General features: G+C 43.2%; 1 protein-coding gene across 1 annotated transcript in view; it reads left to right on the plus strand.

Annotated features, from left to right (window-relative positions):
* Positions 1–27,613, plus strand: part of LOC126281582 (protein O-mannosyl-transferase TMTC2-like) — a 698,078-nt gene that overhangs the window by 668,049 nt on the left and 2,416 nt on the right. The window contains exon 13 of the mRNA XM_049980663.1: positions 15,207–15,391. Within this exon, the coding sequence (XP_049836620.1) occupies positions 15,207–15,391 (185 nt within the window). The remainder of the gene's footprint in view (positions 1–15,206; positions 15,392–27,613) is intronic.

Consider the following 27,613-nt stretch of genomic DNA (forward strand, 5'->3'; position numbering starts at 1 on the left):
TAGTCGCAAACATGGCGAGTTCAGGTGTGGAGCGATCTTTCTGTGTGTTGGAGTTCGACAAAAACAAGTGTGCTACAACTGTTCAGCAGATGTTTAGAACCAAGTACACTAAGAAGCCACTAATAAGGAAGGCCATTTGCCACTGGCACAACAAATTCGTTACGAAGAGTTGCTTGTGCCCGGCAAAGAGAAGCAGATGTCCTAGTGTGAGTGAAGTGAATGTGGAGCGCGTAGGAGAGACATTCATAAGGAGTCCAAAGAAATCGGTGAGTCGTGCATCCCGTGTACTCGAAATGGCTCCAAGGACAATGTGGAAAGACCTGCGTCAGAAGCTGTCTACGAAGCCATTCAAATTGGAAGAAGCTCAGTGAAGACGACAAAGACAATCGTTTTGAGTTTTGTTCGCAGTTGAAAGAATTGTATGAGGATGGGGTTGGCATTGTTGATCGCTTAATTTTTAGTGACGAAGCCACTTTTCACACTAATGGGAAAGTAAACAGGCATAATATTGTCGAATCCGAGGTACAAAACATCCACATGAATGCACTGAATTTGAGCGTGATTCCCCAAAGGTAATTTTTTATTTATTTTTTTTTTTTTTTTTTTTTTGCCTTGTCTTCGAAAACTGTACGAGCTATTCTTCTTCGCCGAGAGCTCTGGATATTCCTACTTGGACTTATTGTAGCAATGGCTGATGCCTCAAATGCAATTGGACTCTCCGTTCATCATTCAGTAGGATGGGGCTCCATCCCATTTTCATCGTGAAGTTCGTGGGTACCTGAACACGGAACTGCGGATTGATGGATCGGCCGTGAGACAAAAGGAGACAGCTGTTTCACGAAATGGCCTACCCGATCACCAAATCTCACTCCGTGTGACTTTTTTCTGTGGGGACACATTAAAGATCTGGTGTATCTACCGCCTCTACCACGTGATACAGCAGAGCTCCGAGAGAGAATACGGGGAGCGATTGCCACAGTCGACGATACCATGCTGGGATGAGTATAGCAAGAATTCTATTACCGTATTGACATCTGCCGGATCACTCATGGTTCGCATATCGAATGTCAGTAAAAAGCAATTGTAATGTATTACTATCTTTACGACGTTTCTCATCGAGCCATATACGTTATCTCTCATTTCTAACTGCTTCTCTAACGCAAATAACGATAAAAACTCAGAAATTCAGAGTCGCCACCAGCCCAAGTCCTTCCTAACAATTTAGAAAAAAAAACGAGGTGGAAAATTATTAGTTTAATTACTTTAATAAATTAATTACAAGTATGCAGATTTCTTCAAGTAGCCAGATAAATAGCACTCTATGTCGTGCATTAAGCAACTTGATTAATTCAGGATTGGAAATCGGAGTAAGTGGGTAAGATCAACACCACAGAATTTATCTTACACATAGATTATTTATTGTATCTAAGTATTTGGTTGCACATCCTAACTACACATAACTGGTGCCTGACTAGAAATATTTAAGTACGAATTACGTGAGAGTGTAACAGAGCACAATTTAACTACAACAAGAAGAAACACAGAAAATGGGGGTGGGAGACAATGATACTATCATCTCGTTTGCCTTCATACCATAAACATATCTTAGTGGGATTCGCATTGTGGTTCTACGCATGCACTACTCTGGACACAGGTTTAACCAATGCACAAGGTTGCGCGATAATTATTCATCATATTAACTGCGACTGCTGCTTGCAAACGGCCGAACTAGAGCAGGTGCTGCATTCCGAATCAAACTGTTGTGCTGCTTTTTAGAAAGCGCACGAAAGAACAGATATTCTTGCAGAAATTATAGCTCATTAAACAAGCAAACTGTTAAAATGAAGCCTACTGCGGTGCCGTGGTGGACCAGAAGGGTCATTGATTACCAAACACATGGCACAAAATCGACTCACAAAGACAAAAGCAACTTCCACAAAATATAAGATTAAAGATCATTAAAAATCATACTTGCTTCGACACAGTATTACACCCACGTACGGTTGAAGTGGTCCTAACCAGCTTTTCCAAATCAGATTTACCGTTTGAAATTCTACTTCATAGTTGTTCACAATGAACAAAGTAACGTCCACATTTTTAAGTCAAACACCCAAAAATCGCCTATTTAATTATGGCACATTCGGAAAAATAACTCGTTTCACACGCTTCAGTTAAGCGGAGGTTCTTAAGTATTTCAATAGTTAAACACAACGATGTCCTCATTCAACCTGCTTCCTATCACCTGAAAGCACCCTTAAGAGCTACGATCCGTACTCACCAAGCATTCACCGAAGAGTGCCGCTTTCTCTTTCGAGATTACCTAGCTCCCCGTGTAGCGAAAGCCACCAGAGTGGTAGCCCTCCGTCACCAACCTCTCACGCAGAAACAGCCTTCGACTAAGATGGGTAAACCTCTCTGTTCAGGTATTGGAAACCTAAGTAGGTCATCCTATGCTCTCCTTCGAACGAGAACCAACATCGTCTGCTCCCAGCAGACGATGACCAACTCAGCGTTTCCCACAAAACAAAACCGAAACCCCACATTAAAACACACATATAATATTCAATAGGCCTTACTTGAGTGCTCAGTCTTTCTGGAAGAGTTCATGAATTGAGCTAAAATCAGGTAGTGAAGTGAATAAGTTGTACCGAATTCGACAAGCGTCTTATGAAACGACTTCACAGAGACATTTCAAACTTCCAGAGTTTCTCTTCAAAATGCAGTATGTATGACATCTGTACAATGTTTAGTTCTTGTGCAGTAAATTATTGAAAGTGTTCCGTTACTTTAGGTACACCCTGTAGTTGCAAAGACTGTGACAACCATTATGTTGAGCGCCTTAAATAGATAGCAACATAAAACGTGCTAGGTTGGGGAAGAACGAGTCACTGCAGCGGCGCACCAGCTGCTTCCCCAGTACTGGCGGGCGCCAGCAGATGTTGTACGTGCCCTACCTACCGAGCCAGTGGAGGGTCCTCAGCCCTCAGCTTCCAGCTGCGCGGCCAACAGTCGGACAGAGCTCCGATAATTCCTCTGCGCCAGCCCGTTGCTCGGGCGACCGTATCCAGTGGCCGCGGCGCGCGGGCCGCTTCGTTAAAAACCGCCCGTCCGCTCATTACAAGCGCTGCCATTGTTGTCAGACACTTTTGTTTCCACGGCCTGCCGATATTGGCGCTCCGTGCTCCCCTCGTTAAGCTGATGTTCGTTAGACGTGTGCGGCCCCATATTCACACGTACACGATGCACATATACTCTGGCTGACGTCGGTAAGTATCGTTAAAACATTGCTATATTCTCACGGCGCACTTGATCGTCATCTCTATCGTTATGACTTTTTTTTATTATTTGGATTTCAGTGTTATCCATCACACATACTTTAGTCTGTGGAGAAAATGCAAATTAACATATTTAAAACTCAAGCTGCCACAATGTTTTCCACAGTAAATTTTTAACAGATAGAATTATTTATAAACAGTCTTGATTGCAGCCGATGTTAACTTCTGACCGGTTTCGTTCTTTTAATTATGGGCCACCATTAGAGTTTGCACAAAATAAAAGTACTATATCACATAGAGAAGCCAATGATGCAAAAGTATGCTCTGAAACGCTGCATCATTAGCCATTTGGATATCGGTGATGGCGCATGACCCGCTATAGAGGCCTCAGTCCATGTAACTGGTGCTGAAAGCTAAGCAGCGACGAGATACATAGGATACAGAGAGGGCGCTACAGAGCATAAGGCATCGTCTTCAGCCAAAGGGTAACGACTAACGTATCTTTTTCAGACTTCATCTTTAAATATTTATCTTCTTAATTTAACTACTCAAGAAACGAGTTTATATTCATTTATGGTTCATAATTTGTGCTACAGCCAGCCTCATGAAATGTGTTAACTGAAGTCCAGAACGATATCTGGAGGAAATAATTAGCACTATAAGATCGTTATTCTATAGCTACTGCTATTTATTCGTAATAAAACAAAATGTATGGCGTGTTAACACGAAAATTATACATACAGGTATAGACTTATTTGTATCTGTAGTCGGTTATTTAAAGTCTTCAAAAATACTAGAAAAAACTAAATGGATCGTTGCATCTCTTGGTGAGATGGCACACATATACAATGACGCATTTAGTGTTTTCTATTGTTTTTAAGACTTTAAATAATTGACCATTAAAACAAATAAGTCAATATGTATAATTTTCGTACTAATACCCCATACATTTTCTTTTATTACGAATAAATAACAGTAGCAATAGAATTAACGATCTTATAGTGCTAATTATTTCCTCCAGACATCGCTCTGGAACTCAGTTATTAACGAATTGCACTGAAGTTTAACGCATTTCATGAGACTGGTTGTAGCACATATTATGAACAATTAGTTTAAAAGATAAATATTTAAGAATGAAGATACGTAAGGGGTTCCCCATTGGCTGAAGCGATGCCTTAGGCTCTGGAGCACCCTCTCTCTATCCTATATAACTCGTGGCTGCTTAGCCTTCAGCATCAGGTTCAAAAAAATGGTTCAAATGGCTCTGAGCACTATGGGACTCAACATATATGGTCATCAGTCCCCTAGAACTTAGAACTACTTAAACCTAACTAACCTAAGGACGTCACACACATCCATGCCCGAGGCAGGATTCGAACCTGCGACCGTAGCGGTCACGCGGTTCCAAACTGACGCGCCTGGAACCGCACGGCCACACCGGCTGGCCTTCAACATCAGGATCAGCATCTGTTACAGTGACTGAGGCCTCGGCAGCAGACCAGGCGCCATCGCCGTCATCCAGGTGGTTAATGATGCAGCGTTCAGAGCATAATTTATATCATTGGCTTCTCCATGTACTCGTAATGTAGCAGTTTTACTTTTGTTATTACACTGATGACGGCCCTTTATTAAAAGGCCGAGACCGATCAGAAGTTAACATCGGCTCCGAGCAAGACCGTTTATAAATAATTTTATAACAATAAAGATTGCCGTTCTCCAACAGTGTTTATAAAACTATTTAACAGATAGCATTAGAAGTAAATCAGACGTTTCTGTTTTACAAAGTGTAATCATAAGCGGTGCATAAAAATTAAGATATGAATACTTCCTACACAGGGACCGAGAGAGGTGGCGCATTATTTAGCACACTGGCCTCGCACTGTGGAGGACGACGATTCAAACCCGCGTCCGGCCACCCTGATTTAGGTTTCTCGTGATATCCCTAAATCGCTTCAGGCAAATGCCGGGTTCCTTTGAAAGGCCACAGTCGACTTCCTTCCCCATACTTCCCTAACCTGGTGGGGCCGATGATCTCGCTGTTTGCTCCCCTTCCCCCAACAAACCAAACAACCAAACAACCTATATAGGGTGTTCATTTTAACCTGAAGGCACTGAAAAGTTATAATTTCAATTTGTTTGTCTCGGAGAATGACATCCAATGATACTAAACCCTCCACCCCATCCCGTACGTTAGTCGTGGGAGGAAACTTTGAAACCATCAATGAGAATCCCCTTTTTTAATTGCGGATTAAGATTCTACGGGAAAACCCACATACGTTTTGTCTGAAACTTTTTCTTCGTTTCGCCACAGACGGCGCTGTAATCGCAGAAATAGAAGTGGGTAATCAATCGTACTTTTACGACATGCTACTCAACGGCCGTTGAATATCCAGTGGCACGTGGAACCGTGCCTCCTTGTTGCTAAGCTCACCAGTCCCTAAGCTTACAAAACCTAAATTATCCTAAGGACAAACACACACAACCATGCCCGAGGTAGGACTTAAACCTCCGCCGGGATCAGCCGCACAGTCCATCAGCTTAAGTTATTCCTAATTTTAATTCCTAGGTGTTTAGTTAAATTTAGAGCCATTGGATTTGACTGATCATCGTGTAACCAAAATTTAGCGGATTCCTTTTATTGTTCGTGTGGATGACTTCTCTCTTTCATTTGCTGGGAGAACTGCCAGTTTCTACGTCATGCTGACATCTTGTCGCCACCACCACAAAAAATTAAGAACTTTCTACTGCTCTGAAGGCCTTACTGTTGAATTTGTAGACATAGAAAACAACGCGACGATACTGACTGCTGGTGAACAACCTTGCTTGCCAATCAATGAGGCGAAACACGAATTCCCATGGACAATCACCGGTCTACATTTCTGATACCCTGCGATCTCTTTAGAAAGTCTGTGTAAGTAGGTGGTTGGGTGAAATGAGGGACTCAGAGGGAACTAAGTTGTGGAATTAGTTATTTTGTCGCATGGTCCTGTCTAGTAATCTCAGAACACCCACGCATCGCCTGACCCCACGTCACGCTTCAGGCTGCTCTTCTCGCGTTGGTTTGTGTATGAAATCATCGTTTGTGCTCATGTGGACTGTGGATCACTCCCACAGAAATCGCAATGTCACACTAATCGCCTTCTATTTCACGTTATCGAGTCATTCATGAAAAGATAGAGCATCTATTTTTAGCTATGCCATCGTTAAAAAGTAAAAGACTCCCCCCCCCTCCCGATTCCACTAAGATTCGAACTGTCAGGTATAAAACATGTTGGAATTTGGTAAGTGCTCTCATTATTAGACACTGGATAAGTATATTCTGGGTAAACTGCCCTCCTTTTTAAGGTAGACAAGGTTTTCAGGCATCTAAATGTTCATGGCATCATATCTTCTTAATTATGTGTCGTACAATGACATAATCCTGCAGGTGCATTCCTTGGTATATGAGGATACTGTCTGCTAAAGGAATTGTGAATAGAGCCAGTAGTAACTAAGTAATAAATTAAAACGTGACGCCTGACGCTGAATTTTTATTGCATGAGCATCGAAAATGTAGGAAGCGATAAAATTTTCCTTTTCATTAATAAGAGTCCGTTGTCAGCGAAAAGAAATTTCGAAAACGCTTTAAATTATGTTTAAAGTTTGTTGAAAGTCGCCAGGTGCCCTCAATATCAAATACTGGGTGAATGCAATATGGACAATTTGCATGCCATGAGTTACGCTTCTCAAGACGCACACAGTTTCTGTCTTCAAAACCTTATTTAGTGTGTTAAACCTTGAACTTCAGGTTATATGTCTCAGTGAGTAGATTATGCCAGCATTTGAAATTTTTAAATTCAATCAGTGATTACATAAAATGCTGAAAATTTGTTGTTGTTCGTGGCAGCCGTTAGACACGCAGCCTGCAAGAAACATATTGATTGTGATGCCACCATACAACTGTTACTCATACAGTACTGAGAATATTCAGTCTAGCTGTCAGTCGCGTGATTATTGCCACAACATATTTCCTGACAACATAGTCCCATTTTCAAGCGCTTAAATTTTTTTACGCCATTGGGCCTCGTCTCAACTTCAAAACAAGCTGCACATGTGCATTGTCAACTCAAACCATAAAACGTAAAACACCATAAGTCGGTTCATCCACCGTTCCCGTGGTACAGCCGCAAAATGCAAGCCGCTGCCATCAGCCAACAACGATGATATTTACTTCAATCTCTAACGCTCAGCACCAACCGTTTGTCATAAAATCTTTGAGAAACGCCTGTCTGGTCCTAGCCCATTCTAACTTAAAACTGCCTCTACGGTGTAGTCTGAACGGAAATAGCTTGCGTAAATCCTATGCCACTTGATACAATATGTTGATCTTTTAAGTTAGAATGGGCGAGGATCAGACGGGCATTTCTCAGAGATTTTACGACAGACAGTAGTATCGCTGGTGCTGGACGTTAGGCTTTAAGTAAATTTCATCATTAGAAGGTGATGGCAGCGACTTTTAGTCTGCAGCTATTCTCGGAAACGGTGGATGCTTTGGCTTGTGACGTTTTACGTTTTGTGGCCTGAGTTAACAATACACGTGTGCCGCTTGTTTTGAAGTTGTAACGAGACGCAACGCCATAAAAGAATTTTAATCACTTTAAAAAGAGATAATGTTGTCCCGAAACATGTTGTGGCAATAAGAACACGCTTGACAACTGGACTGAATATATTACTGGTATACATTAGGATCGGACGCTGTTACTGGTAACATTCTGTTAACGGATAACATACTGGTCTTTTTTATTTTTTCACATCTGTAACACGAAAAACACCAATGGGATTACATAATGCCTGAACGTCGCCTGTATTCCACAATTTTCGACGAGTGTTTTTCGCATTGTAACCTTCAGCTCTGTCAAATTTCCTGATGTGGGTTATTAATCTAATGCTGAACATCCCGCATGAAACAGTAAGTAGCTGTATAACTTTTCGCGACACACACGTCGACGCGCACGAATTTCAAACGGCTTAAAAGTTGTTACTTTTGTTTTTCCTTCCAGTTACCCTAATCGTGTGTGGCGCCAGAGTTGCTCGCATTTAACGTTAGTGCGGCCACTCTGATCGATCCTATCGTGCCCTCATTAGCAACGGACTCAGATAACGACATACTTGGCTAACGACGAGACACTGTAAGATAAACTCTCTGGTGTAATGACACATGTTCTGGTTAACGACTATCGATTTTGTGGACGTTCGTCCGACCTAACAACCGGGAATTTTGTGCTCCCAGTGAGCCACGCGCGGTTAAAATTCGCTGTCGCTAAAAATTAATTTTTTTCTAGATGCCTCCTTATCCTCCGAAAACTAAGTCCCTGGCTCAATCAATGCATCCCCCAACCACTGAACATAAACAGAAAAAAATATGCTATAGCGCTTTTCACCACATTCACTGTTTGCATCTAAAATCGCAGCACTATATGACATGCAAGAAACGAATTTATTAGGTTTTACCATTCGTGTGTTTTATCAGTTACTTTGTGCTGTCTATGCTCTTACTCAAACTGTTTAATAATTATATGCAAAATCAGTTGACATGATAACAGCAGCAGGTCCAGTGGGAATGCAGTGGCTGTATAGAGTACTATCAAGCGTGTGGAGAAATAGTAAAATACCTGACGACTGGAGAACAGGAGACATTGTTCCCATCTTCAAGAAAGGCAATAAAAGACTTTGTAAAAACTACAGAGGAATAACCGTCATGAGTCATACAGCCAAGTTGTTTGAAAGAATTTTACTAAATCGAATAAGTGAAAAGATAGAAAAGGAGCTGAGTGAAGAACAGCATGGGTTTAGGAAAGGAAGGAGCACGATCGACCTGATATTTTATATCCGTCAACTGGTGGAAAAAAGTTGGGAGCATAACAAAAGGGTGATAATGGTTTTTATAGACATAGAACAGGCATTGACTCAGTCGACAGGGAAAGACTCTGGGAAGAACTGAAGAAGATAGATATAGAAGATGGATACATTAATGTTATAAAGACAATGTACAGAGGCCACAATTGTAGAATTAGAACACCATTGGGAAACTCTGAATACTTCGAAATAAGACAAGGACTTAAGCAAGGAAGTATTCTATCTCCTGCACTTTTTAATGTTGTGATGGAGGGAATGAATAGGGCAGTCAAAGATATAGTGAAAGAAAAAGACAAAAAAATGATTTTTGCAGATGATATGGTAATATGGGGTGATAAAGAGGTAGATGTACAGTTACAGCTTGATGCGTGGAAGGAAATAATGAAAAGGTATGGATTAAAAATAAATAAAGATAAGAGTGAAGTAATGGTATTTGGAAGGGAGAAAGGAATATTACCTTGAATGGAGAACCCCTCAAAGTGGTAGAAAGTTTCACTTATTTAGGGAGTGAAATATCTAGGGGTGGAAGAATAACTAACGAAATTAATAGGAGGTTCGAGAAGGGAGGCAATTTCTACCAAACAATAAAACATCTGATTTGGAATAATGAGGTTTCAGAAAGAGCAAAACTCCTTATGTATAAGAATTATTGCATCCCTATTGTCATATATGGTGGAGAAACATGGACAATGACATAATGGGACTGGAGCAGACTGCAAGCAGGGGAAATGAAATTTCTCAGAGCAGTTAAGGGAAAAACAAGAATGGACAGAGTAAGGAATGTAGAGATTAGAAAGGACCTCAAACAAGAAAGTATGAGAGAAGAAATTGAAAGAAAGAGATTAAGATGGTATGGGCATGTTAAGAGGATGCATGGGCAGAGACTCCCCAAAATTATGGAAGAACTAAAGATGGATGGGAAAAGACCTAGAGGGCGCCCAAGAACACGGTGGAAAATGGGAGTGAGAATATCTGTTGAAAGGAGAAGTGTGACCTGGCAGCAAGTGGAGGAAGAAAAGTGGTGGGAAGATCCAGCCAAATGGAGAGAACTCGTCAGCACCCAGACCCGGCAGTAGCTGGTGCGGGATTCGGATATAGATCGATGCAAATACGAGGCGCGTATTTTAAGTAAATAGCGTTTTGAAATTAAAAAAAGACGAGTTTCTTGTAGTGTCCATTTCCGCAGCAGTTGTATATAAATTGCACTTTTTTTCAAAGAAAATGCCTTTTGCATGCTGCACATAAAATTTTTAACTTAATTTATTCATCCATATTTCAGGACACCCACTGAAGACGCCTTGTAAAAAAGGCGAAACGCGTCTGGATGAATAAATTAAAATATAAATTTTATGTGCAGCATGCAAAAGGCATTATCTTTGAAAAAAACTGCAATTTATAAAAAAGACTTGCTAATATGTCTCAATTTTATTTTTACGTGAAAGCCTGTATCTTAATCTACTTTTCTACATAATTTCCGTCAATATTGAGGCACGTTGTACATTCCTCATAGAAGTCTGCCGCCTGACTTGTTAACCACTGCATCACCACTGTTTTGACTTCGTCATCGTCTTGAAGACGCTGACCGCCCAGGTGTTTCTTCAAGTGCAGGAACAGATGGTAGCCACAGGGCGTGTAAGATCGGGGCTGTCCGTAGGGTGATCTAGAGTTTCCCATCGTAAAGATGTGATGAGATCATTGGTCTGATTAGCCACATGCGGACAGGTCTTGTAGCAAAACGATGCCCTTGCTGAACTTCCATGGACTGTTGCTTTGATTCTGGTGTGACGTAGGCCACCCATGATTCATAGCCCGTAACAGTTTCGCTTAAGAAATCATCATCGTCGTTGTGGTACCGCTCAAGGAAAGGCAATGCACTGTCTAAACGTTTGGTTTTGTGCACATCCGTCAACATTTTCGGTACCCGACGTGCGCACAATTTTCGGTAATTGAATTGCTCGGCGTATTAAGGCCGTTATTACGGCCAGACGTGGTTGTTCTGGGTACTGATTTTTCAGGATCTATGCACCCAAATTGCGTGAAAATGTAATCACATGTCAGTTCAATATATTTGTCCAATGAATACACGTTTATCATCTGCATTTCTTCTTGGTGTAGAAATTTTAATAGACAGTAGTGTAGCTATTTTTCGACATAATCACCATTTCTGTCGATGCATTTTTGCAGACGTTGTGGCAGTTTTTGTATTCCCATGTCATGCCAGATCGCCACCATGCTGTTCAGAAAGCTATGAACCTCTGCTTTCACCTCGTTGTCGGAGTTGAATCGCTTTCCGGCCAAATGTTCTCTTAACTTAGGGAACCGGTGATATTCACTGGGTGCCAAGTCAGGACTATAGGGTGAGTGGGTGATTATGTTCCACTGAAACTGTTGTAGGAGAGCAATGGTATGCCGAGCGATCCGTGGGCGAGCGTTGTCATGGAGAATGTATACGCCCTTGCTCAACATTCCTCTTCTCTGGTTCTGAATTGCCCGTTTGAGTATTTTCAGTCTCACAGTAGCTGTCAGCGTTAATGGTGGTCCCAATGGGGCATAAAATCGACCTACAATTCCCCTTTCCGATCCGAAAAAACGGTTGTCATAACATTACCCGCAGACTGCGTTTGTTTGAAATTCCGCGGCTTTGGCGAAGAAGGATGCCGCCACTGGCGTGATTGTTGTTTGGTCTTAGGTGTAAAGTGGTATGCCCAGGTTTCGTCACCCGTGACAATTGAGTCCAGGAAGTTGTCCTGTTAGGCTGCAAGACGGTGAAGAAATGCGCGGGAAGCATCAACTCGTTGCCGCATGTGGTCCTCAGTCAGCATGCGTGGCACCCATCTTGCGCACACCTTCCGGTAGTTCAATGTTTCCGTTAAAATTCTGTGAGCAGTGCTTCGGGAAACCTCAGGAACCAACGTGCAGAGATCATCCAGGGTGATCCGCCGATCTTCACGCGTGCTTTGCTCAACCTTCAACACCGTCTCCTCAGAAGTTGATGGTCTCCCACGCCTTTGTTCGTCGTGAATTTCGGTCCAACCAGCTGGAAACTCTCTACACTACTTACGAACAGTTTTGATATCCATGCACGACTCATCATACACTTCCGTCAATTGGCGATGGATTTCAATCGGCGCAGTGCCCTTTTCGTTCAAATACCGAATAACTGCGCGCAATTCACACTTGGCGGTAACATCCAACGGGAGCTCCATTCTCAACATCTGCCAAGCCAAGACTGAGCGCCTCAGCGCGGCGTGCGCATGTGTACACACGGCGCGTGAATCACTTTCCATAACAGTGTGACCAACTGCCACACAGATTGAGACCTTACTTATGGGATTACCCTCGTATAAAAGGAGACTGCATTGACGGACCTGTCATTTGTTCTCAGATAATTCATGTGATATAGATTCCGGCGTTCTTACGGGCGCACGAAGGGAATTGATAGTAGTTGGAACTAGACGCTTCGGACATTCCATTTCGGAAATCGTTTGTGAATTCAATATTGCGAGATCCGCAGTGTCAAGAGTGTGCCGAGAATACCAAAATTCGGGTATTATGTTTCACCACCGTCGTATCAGTGGCCGACGGCCTTCACTTAACGACCGACAGGAGTGGCGTTTGCGTACAGATGTCAGTGCTAACAGACAAGCAACATTGTTCGAAGTAACCGCAGAAATCAATGTGGGACGTACGACGAACGTATCCTTTAGGACAGAACGGTCAAATTTGGCGTTAATGGGCTATGGGAGCAGACGAGCGACGCGAGTGCCTTTGCTAACGGCACATCACCTGCAGCGCGTCCCCTGCACTAGTGACCGTATTTCTTGGACTCTAGACAAGCGGAAACCGTAACCGGGTCAAATGAGTCAAGATTTTAGTTGGTAAGAGCTGCTGGTAGGGTTCGAGTAAAGCGAAGACACCATGAAGCCATAGGCCCAATTTGCCAACAAGTCACTGTGCAGGCTGTTGGTGACTCTGTAATCGTATGGGCCATGTTTTCATGTAGTGGACTTAGTCCTCTGGTCCATGTTCCGCTACTTGGAGGCTATTTCCAGCCACGACGGAATTTTGATGGATGACAATGCACCATGTCACCGGACGACAGTTATTCGCGACTGGTTTCAAGAACATTCTGGACAGTTCTAGCGAATGATTTGGACATTCAGATCGCCCAACACGAATTCCATTGGACTCTTATGAGCCTTCATCGAGAAGTCTGTCAGTGCACAAACTGATTCGCCGGAAACATTTTCGCAATTATAGACGGTTATAGAGGCAGCATGGCTCAATATTATTGCTGGGGGTTGGCAACAACTTGCTGAGACTACACCATGCCGGAAAAAATGGGGTCCAACACGATATTGGGAGTTATTCCAGGGTGTTTTTAACCACAGTGTATGTAAGTAGGCCTTCCCATTCGTGGTGGAATAAGCCTCCATCCGCGTCTGCTCCAGCTGTATGCTTTCCGTACTGCCTCATGCGACCGTAGCGGCTCCAGGCGCCATTCACTCCCTCGACGTGCAGTGGTGATAATGTTTAGATTCATTGTTGTTGTTGTTGTGATCTTCAGTCCAGAGACTGGCTTGATGCAGCTCTTCATGCTACTCTATCCTGTGCAAGCTTCTTCATCTCCCAGTACCTACTGCAACTTACATCCTTCTGAATCTGTGTAGTGTATTCATCTCTTGGTCTCCCTCTACGATTTTTGCCCTCCACGTTGCCCTCGAAAACTGAATTGGTGATCCCTTGATGGCTCAGAATATATCCTAACAACTGATCCTTTCTTCTAGTCAAGTTGTGCCACAAATTCCTCTTCTCTCCAATTCTGTTCAATACCTCCTCATTAGTAATGGCCGGCCGCGGTGGTCTCGCGGTTCTAGGCGCGCAGTCCGAAACCGTGCGACTGCTACGGTAGCAGGTTCGAATCCTGCCTCGGGCATGGATGTGTGTGATGTCCTTAGGTTAGTTAGGTTTAAGTAGTTCTACGTTCTAGGGGACTAATGACCACAGCAGTTGAGTCCCATAGTGCTCAGAGCCATTAGTTATGTGATCTACCCATCTAATCTTCAGCATTCTTCTGTAGCATCACATTTCGAAAGCTTCTATTCTCTTTTTGTTTAAACTATTTATCTTCCACGTTTGACTTCCATACATGGCTACAGTCCATACAAATACTTTCAGAAACGACTTCCTGACACTTACAGCTATACTCGATGTTAACAAATTTCTCTTCTTCAGAAACGCTTTCCTTGCCATTGGCAGTCTACATTTTATATCCTCTCTACTTCGACCTTCATCAGTTATTTTGCTCCCCAAATAGCAAAACTCCTTTACTACTTTAAGTATCTTATTTCCTAATCTGATCCCCTCAGCATGTTAATTCGACCACATTCCATTATCCTCGTTTTGCTTTTGTTGATGTTCATCTTATATGCTCCTTTGAAGACACCGTCCATTCTGTTCAGCTGCTCTTCCATGTCCTTTGCTGTCTCTGACAGAATTACAATGTCATCGGCGAACCTCAAAGTTTTTATTTCTTCTTTTGTTTCCTTTACTGCTTGCTCAATATACAGATTTAATAACATTGAGGAGAGGCTACAACCCTGTCTCACTCCCTTCCCGACCACTGCTTCCCTTTCATGCCCCTCGACTCTTATAACTGCCATCTGGTTTCTGTAAAAATTTTAAATAGCCTTTCGCTTCCTGTATTTTACCCCTGCCACCTTCAGAACGTGAAAGAGAGTATTCCAGTCAACGCTGTCAAACGCTTTCTCTTAGCCTGCAAATGCTAGAAACGTAGGCTTGCTTTTTCTTAATCTATTCTCTAAGATAAGTGGTAGGGTCAGTATTGCCTCACGTGTTCCAACATTTCTGCGGAGCCCAAACTGATCTTCCCCGAGGTCGGCTTTTACCAGTTTTTCCATTTGTCTGTAAAGAATTGGTGTTAGATTCATTAGTGTGATGAAAATGCGCTGGATGCTTCTCGATACGACCTGTTGTCTTGGTGAGTGTCTCTGAAACGGCCCGTCTGTGTTGCAGGGCAGTTCCTGCTGAGCCAGCAGCGGCCGGCCGAGGCGGCTGCTGCGCTGACCCGGGCCGCCTCACTCTCCCCAGAGGCGCTGGCCTACGAGGACGCCATGAACGCCGCCGCCAGCCTCAGACTCGCCGGAGATTTGCAAGCGGCCGAGACCTTCTACCGCATGGCCGTCTCCATGAGACCTACCGTAGGTACCAGCAGCGAAATCCGCGAAACAATGCGGTAATCGCACAGAGCAAGTGTCGCAAACCTGTAGCGTCAAAACTGTACACACTGCTAGCGGATCAACGTATTCACCTACGAGAGTCATTCCAAAAGAAATGCACACTATTTGTGTGAAAATACAGTTTTCAATCTGCATGTGTGAAAGTTTTACAGTGTGTAGATACATCCTTCCCGCTTGTTTTCAAACATAGTTCAACCTGTTCCCGTGAGTGGCGCCGTCACAGCATGTCTTCAAGATGGCTGCTACACTTGACGCTCGTCAGAAGCAACTTGCTGTCGTAGAATTCCTGTGCTATGAAAACGAGACAGTGGGAAACATCCACAAAAGGTTGAAAAAGGTGTGTGGACATGCCACTGTCGATCGCAGTACAGTTAGTCGGTGGGAAAGCAGGTTACGTCATGAAAGCGGGCACGGCAATATTGAAGATTGTCCTCGCAGTAGCATGCCTCGTACTGCACACACTCCGGACAATGTGCAGAGAGATAACGAATCTGTGACAGCTGACAGACGCATCACAGTGACGAATTGTCACGCTACGTTGGGGTAGGGGAAGAAAGTGTTTACAGAATACTGAAAGTGTTGGCGTTAAAAAAGGTTTGTTCCAGGTGGGTTCCCGGTATGTTGACAGTGGCTCACAAAGAAACAACAAAAACGGTATGCAGCGAACTTTTGGAACAGTACGAGAATGGTGGAAATGGATTTCTTGGAAGAACTGTGACAGGTGATGAAACATGGCTACGTCATTTTTCACCAGACGAAGAGGCAATCAATGGAGTGGCATCATGCAAATTCACCCAAGAAAAAAATTCAAAACCACACCTTCTGCTGGAAAAGTTATGGCTATGGTGTTTTTCGATTCCGAAGGACTCTTGCTAGTGGACATCATGCCAAGTGGAACCACCATAAATTCTGATGCATATGTGGCGACACTGAAGAAACTTCAAGCTCGACTGAGTCGTGTTCGACCACATCGGCAAAAGCAGAATGTTTTGCCGTTGCACGACAATGCACGGCCACATGTGAGTCAAAAAACCATGAAAGCGATCACAAAACTCGGATGGACAACACTGAAACACCCACCTTACACTCCTGACCTGGCTCCATGTGACTATCATCTCTTCGGGAAGCTGAAAGACTCTCTTCGTGGAACAAGGTTTGAAGATGATGACTCCCTTGTGCATGCTGCCGAACAATGGCTCCAATAGATTGGTCCAGAATTTTACCGTGCGGGTATACAGGCGCTGGTTCCAAGATAGCGTGAGGCAGTTGAGAGGGATGGAAATTATGTGGAGAAATAAGAATATTGTTCCTAAAGAATGTATCTACACACTGTATAACTTTCAAACATGTAGAATAAAAGATGGATTTAAAAAAAATAGTGTGCATTTCTTTTGGAGTGACCCTGGTTATCAGCAAGCACAGCTCGTAGTTAAAGGCTCCGAGGCGGAGCTGCCCCAAAAGATATATTAAACTCTATTTAAAATTAACGGATTACGAAGTTTCAGTTATTAGCCGATACATTATCACCACGTATTTAATAGCGTGCTGTTCCACTTTTCAAGCACAGTACAACAGAGGTGCTGCTTGTTATACATTCTTCAAGTCCCTGGCAGGATTCCAGAATTACATGGCACCAGATGTCTCCGCACAGGTCAAGTAATTCCCGCAAATTACGGAATGGTGAACTACGGGCACACAGCTAGCGCCCTATATGTGTTCCGGTGGGTAAAGGTTAGGCACATTCGCTGGTCAAGACATCAGTGTGAGTTCACTACAATGCCCCTCAAACCACTGTAGTGCGAGTCTGATCACAGACAGTTATCCTGATGGAAATATCATCGTTGTAGGGGGAGACTTCAATCATGAAGCGATGCTGCTGGTCCGCAATAATCTATAATGTTCAGGTAATATCTATTGAATAGTCCATCGGCTCTTGGAGGAACGTCGACATATTTGGAACTTGAATACAACGTATTAATGTTCTACAATAATATTTATTGAAATTACAATTAAATCAGTACCATTAGCTGCTGACAGGCGTTGATATACACCAAAGGGGACAGGTGAAAATATATGCCCCGACCAGGCCTCGAACCAGGGATCTCCTGCTTACATGACAGACGCTCTATCCACCTGAGCCACCGAGGGCACAGAGGATAGTGCGATTGCAGGGATTTAAGGCGGGCACGCTCCCTTGCTTGGCAAGAACCTGTGAAGTCGTACCCACATACAGAGTTGGGGCCCATTTGCTATCAGCGTGGTTTTTGTGCTGTCTGAGGTGGATTAAGGATTATAAACATTACTGTATGCTATTTCTTTAATTTCAATTCAATAGCATACAGAAATGGTTATAATCCTACACTGATTGACGATATACTCAGCAAAAAGAAGAGACAGAGGATAACAGCTTTCCTTTATCAGACAGGACAAAACCACATTGATAGCAAATAGGCATTGATGCTATATTTGGGTAGGATTTCACAGGTTCTTGCCACGAAACTAAATTCCAGGAAATATACTCCAGCTTTTTATTCTAAGAATACTGTTGCCAGCCTTCTGTTCAGCAGTAAAGATAAGATCCCATCTTAAGAACAGAGTGTAATTTATAGAATTTCCTGCAATCCGTGTGGCAAGTTATGTGTAACTTCATCAGGTAGGGCAATAACCACTAGACTGACTGAGCATAAAAGGTACTGCAGGCTGAAAAAGAAAGAACATGATCTGAATGAATGTCATTCATATTATGTGAAATGTAAATTCTCTCCATAAAGGAACTAAAGGAGAAAAACTACCTGAAATTCTGGTCGTTAATGAACATCAATCAAAGAAACCTGACGTGGTCCTTGATGATCAAACACAGTTTCATTACTCAGTCGTATTTAAGTAGCTGACGACGGCCTAAGAAACCGAAAGCTGGTTCATGGCAAACTAATAAATATTATTGTCGAACAATAATAAGTACTATTCAAGTTATTAAATGTTTACATAGTTCACTGCTGCCACGGTGCCTTCGATTAGCACCACAGATCCCGTAGACGCCCAACTCAATGCGCCCCATAGCATTTTTCTGCCCTCGCCAGCCTTCACCTCTGTCGCGTCGCATGTTTCGTGCGCCGTTCGCCTGGACGACGGCGTGTAAGGAACCAACCATCGACCTGGTGTAACAAGAAATGCGATTCGTTTGACAGGTGAAACGTGACTATCAATCCATGCTGAAAACTAAGAGATGCTGTGCCCACTGGAGTCATAACTGACATCTACATCTACATTTATATTCCGCAAGCCACCAACGGTGTGTGGCGGAGGGCACTTTACGTGAACTCTCATTACCTCCCTTTCCTGTTCCAGTCGAGTATGGTTCGCGGGAAGAACGACTGCCGGAAAGCCTTCGTGCGCGCTCGAATCTCTCTAATTTAACATTCGTGATCTCCTCGCGAGGTATAAGTAGGGGGGAAACAATATATTCGATACCTCATCCAGAAACGCACCCTCTCGAAACCTGGATAGCAAGCTACACCGCTATGCGGAGCGCCTCTCTTGCAGAGTCTGCCAATCGAGATTGCTAAACATCTCCGTAACGCTATCACGGTTACCAAATAATCCTGTGACGAAACGCGCCGCTCTTCTTTGAATCTTCTCTCTCTCCTCTGTCAATCCCACACTGATGAGCAATACTCAAGTATAGGTCGAGCGAGTGTTTTGTAAGCCACCTCCTTTGTTGATGGACTACATTTTCTAATGACTCTCCCAATGAATATCAACCTGGCACTCGCCTTACCAACAATTAATTTTATATGATCATTCCACTTCAAATCGTTCCGTACGCGTACTCCCAGATATTTTACAGAAGTAACTGCTACCAGTGTTTGTTCTGCTATCATATAATCATGCAATAAACGATCCTTATTTCTATGTATTCGCAATACATTTGTCTATGTTAAGGGTCAGTTGCCACTCCCTGCACCAAGTGCCTATCCGCTACAGATCTTCCTGCATTTCACTGCAATTTTCTAATGGTTCAACTTCTCTGTAGACTACAGCATCATCTGCAAAAAGCCGCATGGAACTTCCGACACTATCTACTAGGTTATTTATATACATTGTGAAAAGCAATGGTCCCATAACAATCCCCTGTGGCACGCGAGAGGTTATTTTAACGTCTGTAGACGTCTCTCCATCGAGAACAACATGCTGTGTTCTGTTTGCTAAAAACTCTTCAATCCAGCCACACAACTGGTCTGACATTCCGTAGGCTCTTACTTTGTTTATCAGGCGACAGTGCGGAACTGTATCGAACGCCTTCCGAAAGTCAAGTAAAATGGCATCTACCTAGGAGCCTGTATCTAATATTTACTGGGTCTCATGAACTAATAAAGCGAGTTGGGTCTCACACGATCGCTGTTTCCGGAATCCATGTTGATTCCTACAGAGTAGATTCTCGATTTCCAGAAATGACATGATACGCGAGCAAAAAACATGTTCTAAAATTCTACAACAGCTCGATGTGAGAGACACTTCTTGGAAACTGGAACTACCTGTGCTCTTTTCCAATCGTTTGGAACCTTCCGTTCCTCTAGAGACTTACGGTACACGACTGTCAGAAGGGGGCAAGTTCATTCGTATAGTCTGTGTAGAATCGAATTGGTATCCCGTCAGGTCCAGTGGACTTCCCTCTGTTGAGTGATCTACTTTTCTATTCCTTGGACACTTATTTCGATGTCAGCCGTTTTTTCGTTCGTGCGAGGATTTAGAGAAGGAACTGCAGTGCGGTCTTCCTCTGTGAAACAGCTTTGGAAAAAGGTGTTTAGTATTTCAGCTTTACGCGTGTCATCCTCTGTTTTAATGTCATTATCATCCCAGAGTGTCTGGATATGCTGTTTCGATCCACTTGCCGATTTAACGTAAGACCAGAACTTCCTAGGATTGTCTGTCAAGTCGCGACATAGAATTTTACTTTCGAATTCACTGAACGCTTCACGCATAGCCCTGCTTACGCTAACTTTGACATCGTTGGATCGACACAGGAATAAGTAGGGGTCGTGCGATGTGGAGCTCAATGTTCAACTATGTCCTTTCAACGGTGTGCTCCTAAACACTTGTCCCTGGGACTGTACTCTGTCGTCATATCCGCCACAGAGCGCTGCTTACCCTGGATTACACAGTGGGGCATCCTCGGATTTCTAAGTTTGTGATGAGATGTGGTCCTACAATATTATACAGCTTACTCGTTATTTGAGCATGCTTCAATCAGTTTACATGGATTCAGACGACAGCAGTTCGTCAACAAGCGACCAGCTTCACCGTTTCAGATATTGTCGTTCCAACCGCATTTCCACAACAATGTGCCTATTGTCAAAACCGCTTATATCAGTGGATTTCTAGATTTGTGGCCCGTATCGTCGACGCAATGACTCCCATTCGTTTCGCTTCCTCTTACAATCTTTCCTTACTATCTCACGCAACACGACCAGGAGGCATTCAACCTCGCTTTGGGCTGTGATCATAGTGTTCTGGCTCATCAGTTTATTTTCCACCCTTTTTTAAATAACGACACTCAAAGTTTTTGGAACTGTTGGTATAGACTTTTTCGAACAATTAGTAGCTAGTTTTAAGGTTGCGCCTTGCAATTCCATTTAGTTAGATGTAGGAGTTGCAGGAGCGTGACTTCTATGGAGTGCACCTGTTTATGGACCTCCTGAAAGCTCTGTTCGTTCGTAGCAAGTGTGTCCGTCCAGGGGTGGCTTTTATGTCACGTCTCTGCCCACGTTTACTACATCTTGTTGCTATGTTTTAATGCATAGTATGGGAAGATTTTGTGACGGAGACTATCGCATAGGTATGATCACAATGCAGACTCATCGAACGACGTCCCAGATGGTCACAAAGCGTGATAAAGACCTGCCGGGGAAGCGTAAAGACGGAATTAATTCCTAAATTTACATATTTGTGCGGTCTCATGTTGATTCTAAGGTCGTGCGGAGATTTTTATGGCTTTTGCGGTGCTCGGGAATTAATGATTAATGACCGGGAATCTTGTTACGAATATTAACGATAGACTGACCCTAGAAACCGCTTTACTAGTTTTGCGATTACTGTAATAAAACAGAATTAGTTGGCAGGCAAACATTTTATGATTATTATTATGCTTAGCGCCGGCCGCTGTAGCCGAGCGGTTCTAGACACTTCAGTCTGGAACCGCGCTGCTGCTACGGTCGCAGGTTCGAATCCTGCCTCGGGCAATGATGTGTGTGATGTCCTTAGGTTAGTTAGGTTTAAGTAGTTCTAAGTCCAGGTGATTGATGACCTCAGTTGTTAAGTCCCATAATGCTTAGAGCCATTTGAACCATATTATGCTTAGCATTTAATCCTACCCGCTTGCACACTATTATGCACCGTTTATGGTACCGGCGGAGAAGGAGCCAACGGCTGCGGGACACCTTTAGAAAACGTGAGGTAAGCAAGTTGACTCCACTTGTGGTAGGGTAAGTGATCGCTGACATTTTTTGCTAAAATCCACCGTGTTTGTTAATACTGGCACATCTTTTAAAGTGGAAATTTCATTTACTGTAACCCTCTGTGTAGTTAATGCTTGTCAAATCCGTGTTTACAGTGAGAGACATTTTGCCACCGATCCTAATATTAGTTACACAACCACCAAATAGTTTTCAGTTTTCGCTGCTTACAATTAAAGTGAATCAACAGAGCGGCTTATCTGTCGCTATAAAATTCCTGTTTCAGAATATTTCTTTTACGTTCAGATGCGTCATTAATCGACGTTTAACAACATTGTTTTGATAGTTTTGCAGATGGTCTTTAAGTTCTAGCATTGGAACTTCTATTTGCTGTAGGAAAGGGAAGCTAAGTTTGTAAATGTCTCTCTACAAAGCACTGGTATACGGTAACACAAATGGCACCGCCTAACGATAGTTTCACGAATGATTAGAGAAAATTAGCGCACGAAATGTGTCCCATTATCTTTAACAGTTAAGAATTTTCTTGCTTGTTGATGGCTTTTGCTGGAAAAAGCGTGTTATTAGCAAGTTTTCTTTTGTGAGTACAACATAATCAGCAGCCTACGGGTACTGAAGCATGGTCGGAAAGTAAAACAGTTCTCATTATCAAAGTAACACTTCCATTGACTTGTAACATCACAATACAGCACGGTGCAACTTCAATTTTCAACAGGCAATACTGTGTGAAATGTTGTTCCGTGTTAAAACAGTAACAAAAGAAAAGAAAACTTCGACTCACTAAAAAATCTTACACTATAGTGTGATGCACAGTAGTTCCTGTAGTGTAAAATGTGTCTCTATCGTACGGTAAGATATAAGTTTAACAAGTGTACACACCTTATTACCGTACTGCATTGACACAGGACTGATTCATTTTGTGCAGCAATCTTGTAGGGAGCAATCTATAGTTTACATCAGACCCATGAATTTTATACACTTGATCAGAAACAGCTTAAACTCTGTAACTAAGTTTTCAAAATTCGGAACAAATTCATTGGCAGATGTTTCACGAGCGGACAGCTTCTGCTGGAATTAATTAAATTTCGAATGCCGTTTTTTCTACCGATGTTGCCAGTTCTGACTGGCTGTATACTTTTTGTTTTAATTGTCTTCATCTAATTTTTCATATAAAATCATTGCTTATTCTTTCATGATCGGTCCAGGCAAAGAGGTTCGTTTCCTTCCCTCCTGCTCAAGCCACACCACAAAACGTTATTTAGAATTTCACTTTTATGGTTCTTCAAACGCTTGTGTATTTTCAGTTCGTTCTCGTCATCAGTCGCCAATATGTGGCTTTAAAGAGTACTCCAAAATTTTCTCCAGTGTTTAAGAGTTGTTTCACAAACCCCTACCTCATTTCTGTTGTTTTGAAGACTCGCTTTTGTCTAACCTCTGACGGCTGCTGTGACCGAGCGTTCTACGCGCTTCAGTCCGGAACCGCGCTGCTGCTACGGTCGCAGGTTCGAATCCTGCCTCTAGCACGGATGTGTGTGATATCCTTAGGTTAGTTAGGTTTAAGTAGTTCTAAGTCTAGGAGACTGTTGACCTCAGATGGCTTGGTTCAAATGGCTCTGCAGTGGTTAGCACACTAGACTCACATTCGGGAGGACGACGGTTCAATCCCACGTCCGGCCATCCTGATTTAGGTTTTCCGTGATTTCCATAAATCGCTCCAGGCAAATGCCGGGATGGTTCCTTTGAAAGGGCACGGCCGACATCGTTCCCCGTCCTTCCCCAATCTGATGAGACCGATGACCTCGCTGTTTGGTCTCTTCCCCCAAACAATCAAAAATCCAAATCAAATGGGTGTGAGCACTATGGGACTTAACATCTGAGGTCATCAGTCCCCTAGAACTAACCTAAGGACATCACACACATCCATGCCCGAGGCAGGATTCGAACCTGCGACCGTAGCGGTCGCGCGGTTCCACACTGTAGCGCCTAGAACCGCTCGGCCACCCCGGCCGGCTGACCTCAGATGTTAAGTCCCATAGTGCTTAGTGCCATTTCAACCATCTAACCTCTCAAGCACTTTTCAGTTTCTCCGGTAAAGACAGCGTCGCATGTTTACGTTTGATTGATACCATAATTTATTTTTATGTATTTTCATATGTAAGAAGAGCACTCTCACTAATTTGTGAAACATGTATGTTAACAATAACTTTTATTGATACAGTAAGAAACAAGTTATTCCACATGAAAATTGATCGAACTACTGCATCTATCTTCGTCAACTGCCTACTGATCCATACTGCCGTCAAAAAAACACCGGAAATGTGATAGAAGGACCAAGTGCGAAGCCGAGCCAACTGAGGTCGGATCAACGGGCTCTACTGTATATTGTGCTTGAGTTCTTTTGTTTTATTTTGTGGAGAATATATCCCACGAAAATAGGCCCGAAAAAAGGCCGCGCTGCTCAATAAATATGCACAAGCTGGACATAATTTTAACTGATGTTTGGCGTCTCAAGTAAGAGCTATATTAGTAAGCGACTGTTTCTGCCTTGTAAAAACTTTTGTGGATCGAAAAACCGCGATGCATTCTACAGACCATTTTCAAATACTGAAATGAAATAGCGTAAAATTTCTCGTAAAATGATCTACTTAGCTCGTCTGTCCTGTCTGTTCGCAGTTAGTGTTAACTACAGCGGGTCCCCCTCCTGGTGGCTTCGCGTCTCCATTCTCTTCCGTGCACCGCTCGCGGTCGCTCACGGCTATAACAAATAGTCTGCACACAGTAAACTTTTCATTCCATTCATCACCTCCTCCAGTTCTTCACCTTCAGTGAGAACAGCAATGTCGTAAGCGAATGTTATCATGGGTATGCCATCTTGCATTTTTAATTCCAGTCTTGAAGCTTCTTTTTTTTTCGTCCCGGCTTCGATCCCTGGCTGGGTTGGGGATTTCCTCTGCCCGGGGACTGGGTTTTTGTGTTGACCTCATCATTTCATCCTCATTCGTGAAAGTTGCTGAACTGGACTGTGTAAAGATTAGGACTTTGTACGGGCGCTGATGACCGCGCAGTTGAGCGCCCCTCAAACCAAATATTATCATCATCATCATCATCCTTTTATATTCATTGCATCTTTGATGTAAGGGTCGAGCAGTAGGGTGAAAGACTACACCTTGTGTTACACCCTTTTCAATTCGATCACTTCGTTCTTGGTCTTCCATTCTCATTCTTCACTTTTGGCTCTTGTGGATATGGTAAATTGTCCGTCCTTTCCTTAGAATTCCGAACATCTTGTAGTATTTTCTTCCAGGCCGACAAATCTGTGAAAGTGTCTTGACTTCTCTCATGCCTTACTTTCATTATCAGTCGCAATGCGAATGACAGGTCGTAAGTGATCATTGCTATTTCTCAGTAAGTTTCACAATGAAGTATGAACTGTGAAAACGTAAACACAGAAAATTTCAACGGTCACGATAACAGAGAAAATGGATGCTCTACGAACTGTCCTTGAAGATGCGCACCAACGGAATGACGTACTTATTGGCTCCATGGTCACAACACTTGTCTCCTTTACAACTGTACAGTTTTCCGTCGGACGCCATGTAATCTTCTACACAGAGGTTAGACATCCGAACTGATGTTGCTCACGTTTTGTGCTGTTTGCACCATTGAAGTCTCATCTCTTCAGTCACGTGGCGTAGAAATGGTGCGATAGTAGCAGCTGTACTATGAATATGTTGTTTACACGTTGTCCGGTGTTCGTTTTACGAGACGTTGTGCTTCCCAGACCCGTACTGAATTTAGTGGGTATGATGATCTTACGAGAAGCGATAACAGTTTTCAATGCCATGTCTCTTAACTTCGTTTACTTTTTAGTCCACTATTGTATTTAACAGACAGACTTTCCCTTTTGGGCTGTCGTGCCAGCGTATACACTGATCAACCAAAACATTGTTACCACTGAATGCTACCTGGTTGGGTTGCAGGCACGTGAAGCGGCAAAAAAAGTATGTAAGCGCAGCAGACACGGACGGGGATAAAGCCTAGCGAAGATATGGGCTGCAAATAGGGAAATCCATCCAGATAAGCGACTTTGATAAAGGGCAGATTATTATTACACAGAGCCTGTGAATGAGTATCTCGAAAACGACAAAGCTGGTCGAATGTTCTCGTGCTACTGTCATGAGCATCTATGGAAAGCGGTAGACGGACAGTGAAAGTACCATTAAGTGCTCAATGGTCGGACCTCCACGACTCTTCACAGACCGTGGGATATGGAGGTCTGTCTGCTCTTTAAAGTAGGACAGATGGTGATCTGTGACATCTCTGCCGAAAGAGCACAGTACTGGTGGACGCACAAGTGTTTCGGAGCACACCGTTCATTGTGCGTTGTTGAACATGGAGCTACGCAGCAGGCCACCCTTACGTGTTCACACGTTGACCCACCGACATCGTCAATTACGAGACTCACGGGATCCGACCGTCGATCAATGGAAACGTCTCGGGTCTTCGGGTGAACACATTTTTGCTACACTAGGTCAATCGTCCTCACCACAAACGCCGCCATCTAGGTCAACGGCGGCTCGAAATATGCAGAGAGCTATCCACGCAAGCTGGCGACAGCAGTATTATGCTGTAGGAGGCATTCTCCCGCACTTGTGTGGGACTTGTGGCAGTAATGTAAGACACGCTGACAGCTACGAATCAGCTGTATCCCTTCATGTTTGATGTCATCCCCAAAGGCGATGTCATCTTTCATCAGTATAATTGGAATTAGAATCGTGCTACAGTGGTTTGAGGAGCATAATAGTGAACTCACATTGACGTCTCAGCAACCAAATTCGCCTGATACAAATCATATTGATCCGTCTTGGTCGTTATCGGGCCCCATCACATCGTGCGCAGATGAGTCTACTGATTAACAGACTTCGTGGCGTATTTCGTCCCACAGGCAGACAAACAGGTGGTCATAATGTTTTGGTTCGTCAGTGTACATTAGACGCCCCTAGCATAATTTGAGCGGTTATTATAGATGTACCAAACAAGGGAGGCGCAGTAGTGTGGACCTGCTGGTGGTTTTTAATGTTGGTTCAACGTAGCACAACTACCACAGTTGTGCTGGAGGCTTATGAAAAATATATGTCATAGTTCAAGGGAAAATTAAAAGGAGCCATCAGTACGTTATGTATAACTTAGAAAACAGGATTTGAAATGAAATTTTAATAGGCTAATGTTGGTATTATTATGCCGAAACGCTATATTTATTTATGTTATGGAAGTTCTAAAATAGGATTAATATTTTCAAAAGTATTTCTAAGAGTTAGATATTGTAGTAACGTATGGTCTTCAGGGCCAGATCGCAGTGCTTAGATAACATTTTTAAAGCAGTGCAGTTGTACAGATAAGTGAAATACGACAGCGACAGAACATTCAAATTTTTCAATGCTTTCCACTTTTAGTGGAGACAGTGACTCTGAGAGTTGAGAGCACAGTTGCCACTTAGCCTCCATCCCCTGCCCGTCACTTCTCTCCTCTATGATCGATTGTATGCATCTTATTTTTGAAGTCTTCTCCCAGCAACTTGCTCCTTCCTCCTCCCAACAAAATGCAACCGCCAATCTTATAATGCGCTACTGTTCGCCAATGGCGTAATTCTTTCTTTGACAATATTTTGCCCCCAGAAGTGGCGAGATGTCAACAAGTCAATGAATTGAACTTC

The sequence above is a fragment of the Schistocerca gregaria genome, chromosome 7, assembly GCF_023897955.1.
Source record: "Schistocerca gregaria isolate iqSchGreg1 chromosome 7, iqSchGreg1.2, whole genome shotgun sequence".
In the NCBI taxonomy this organism is placed as follows: domain Eukaryota; kingdom Metazoa; phylum Arthropoda; class Insecta; order Orthoptera; family Acrididae; genus Schistocerca; species Schistocerca gregaria.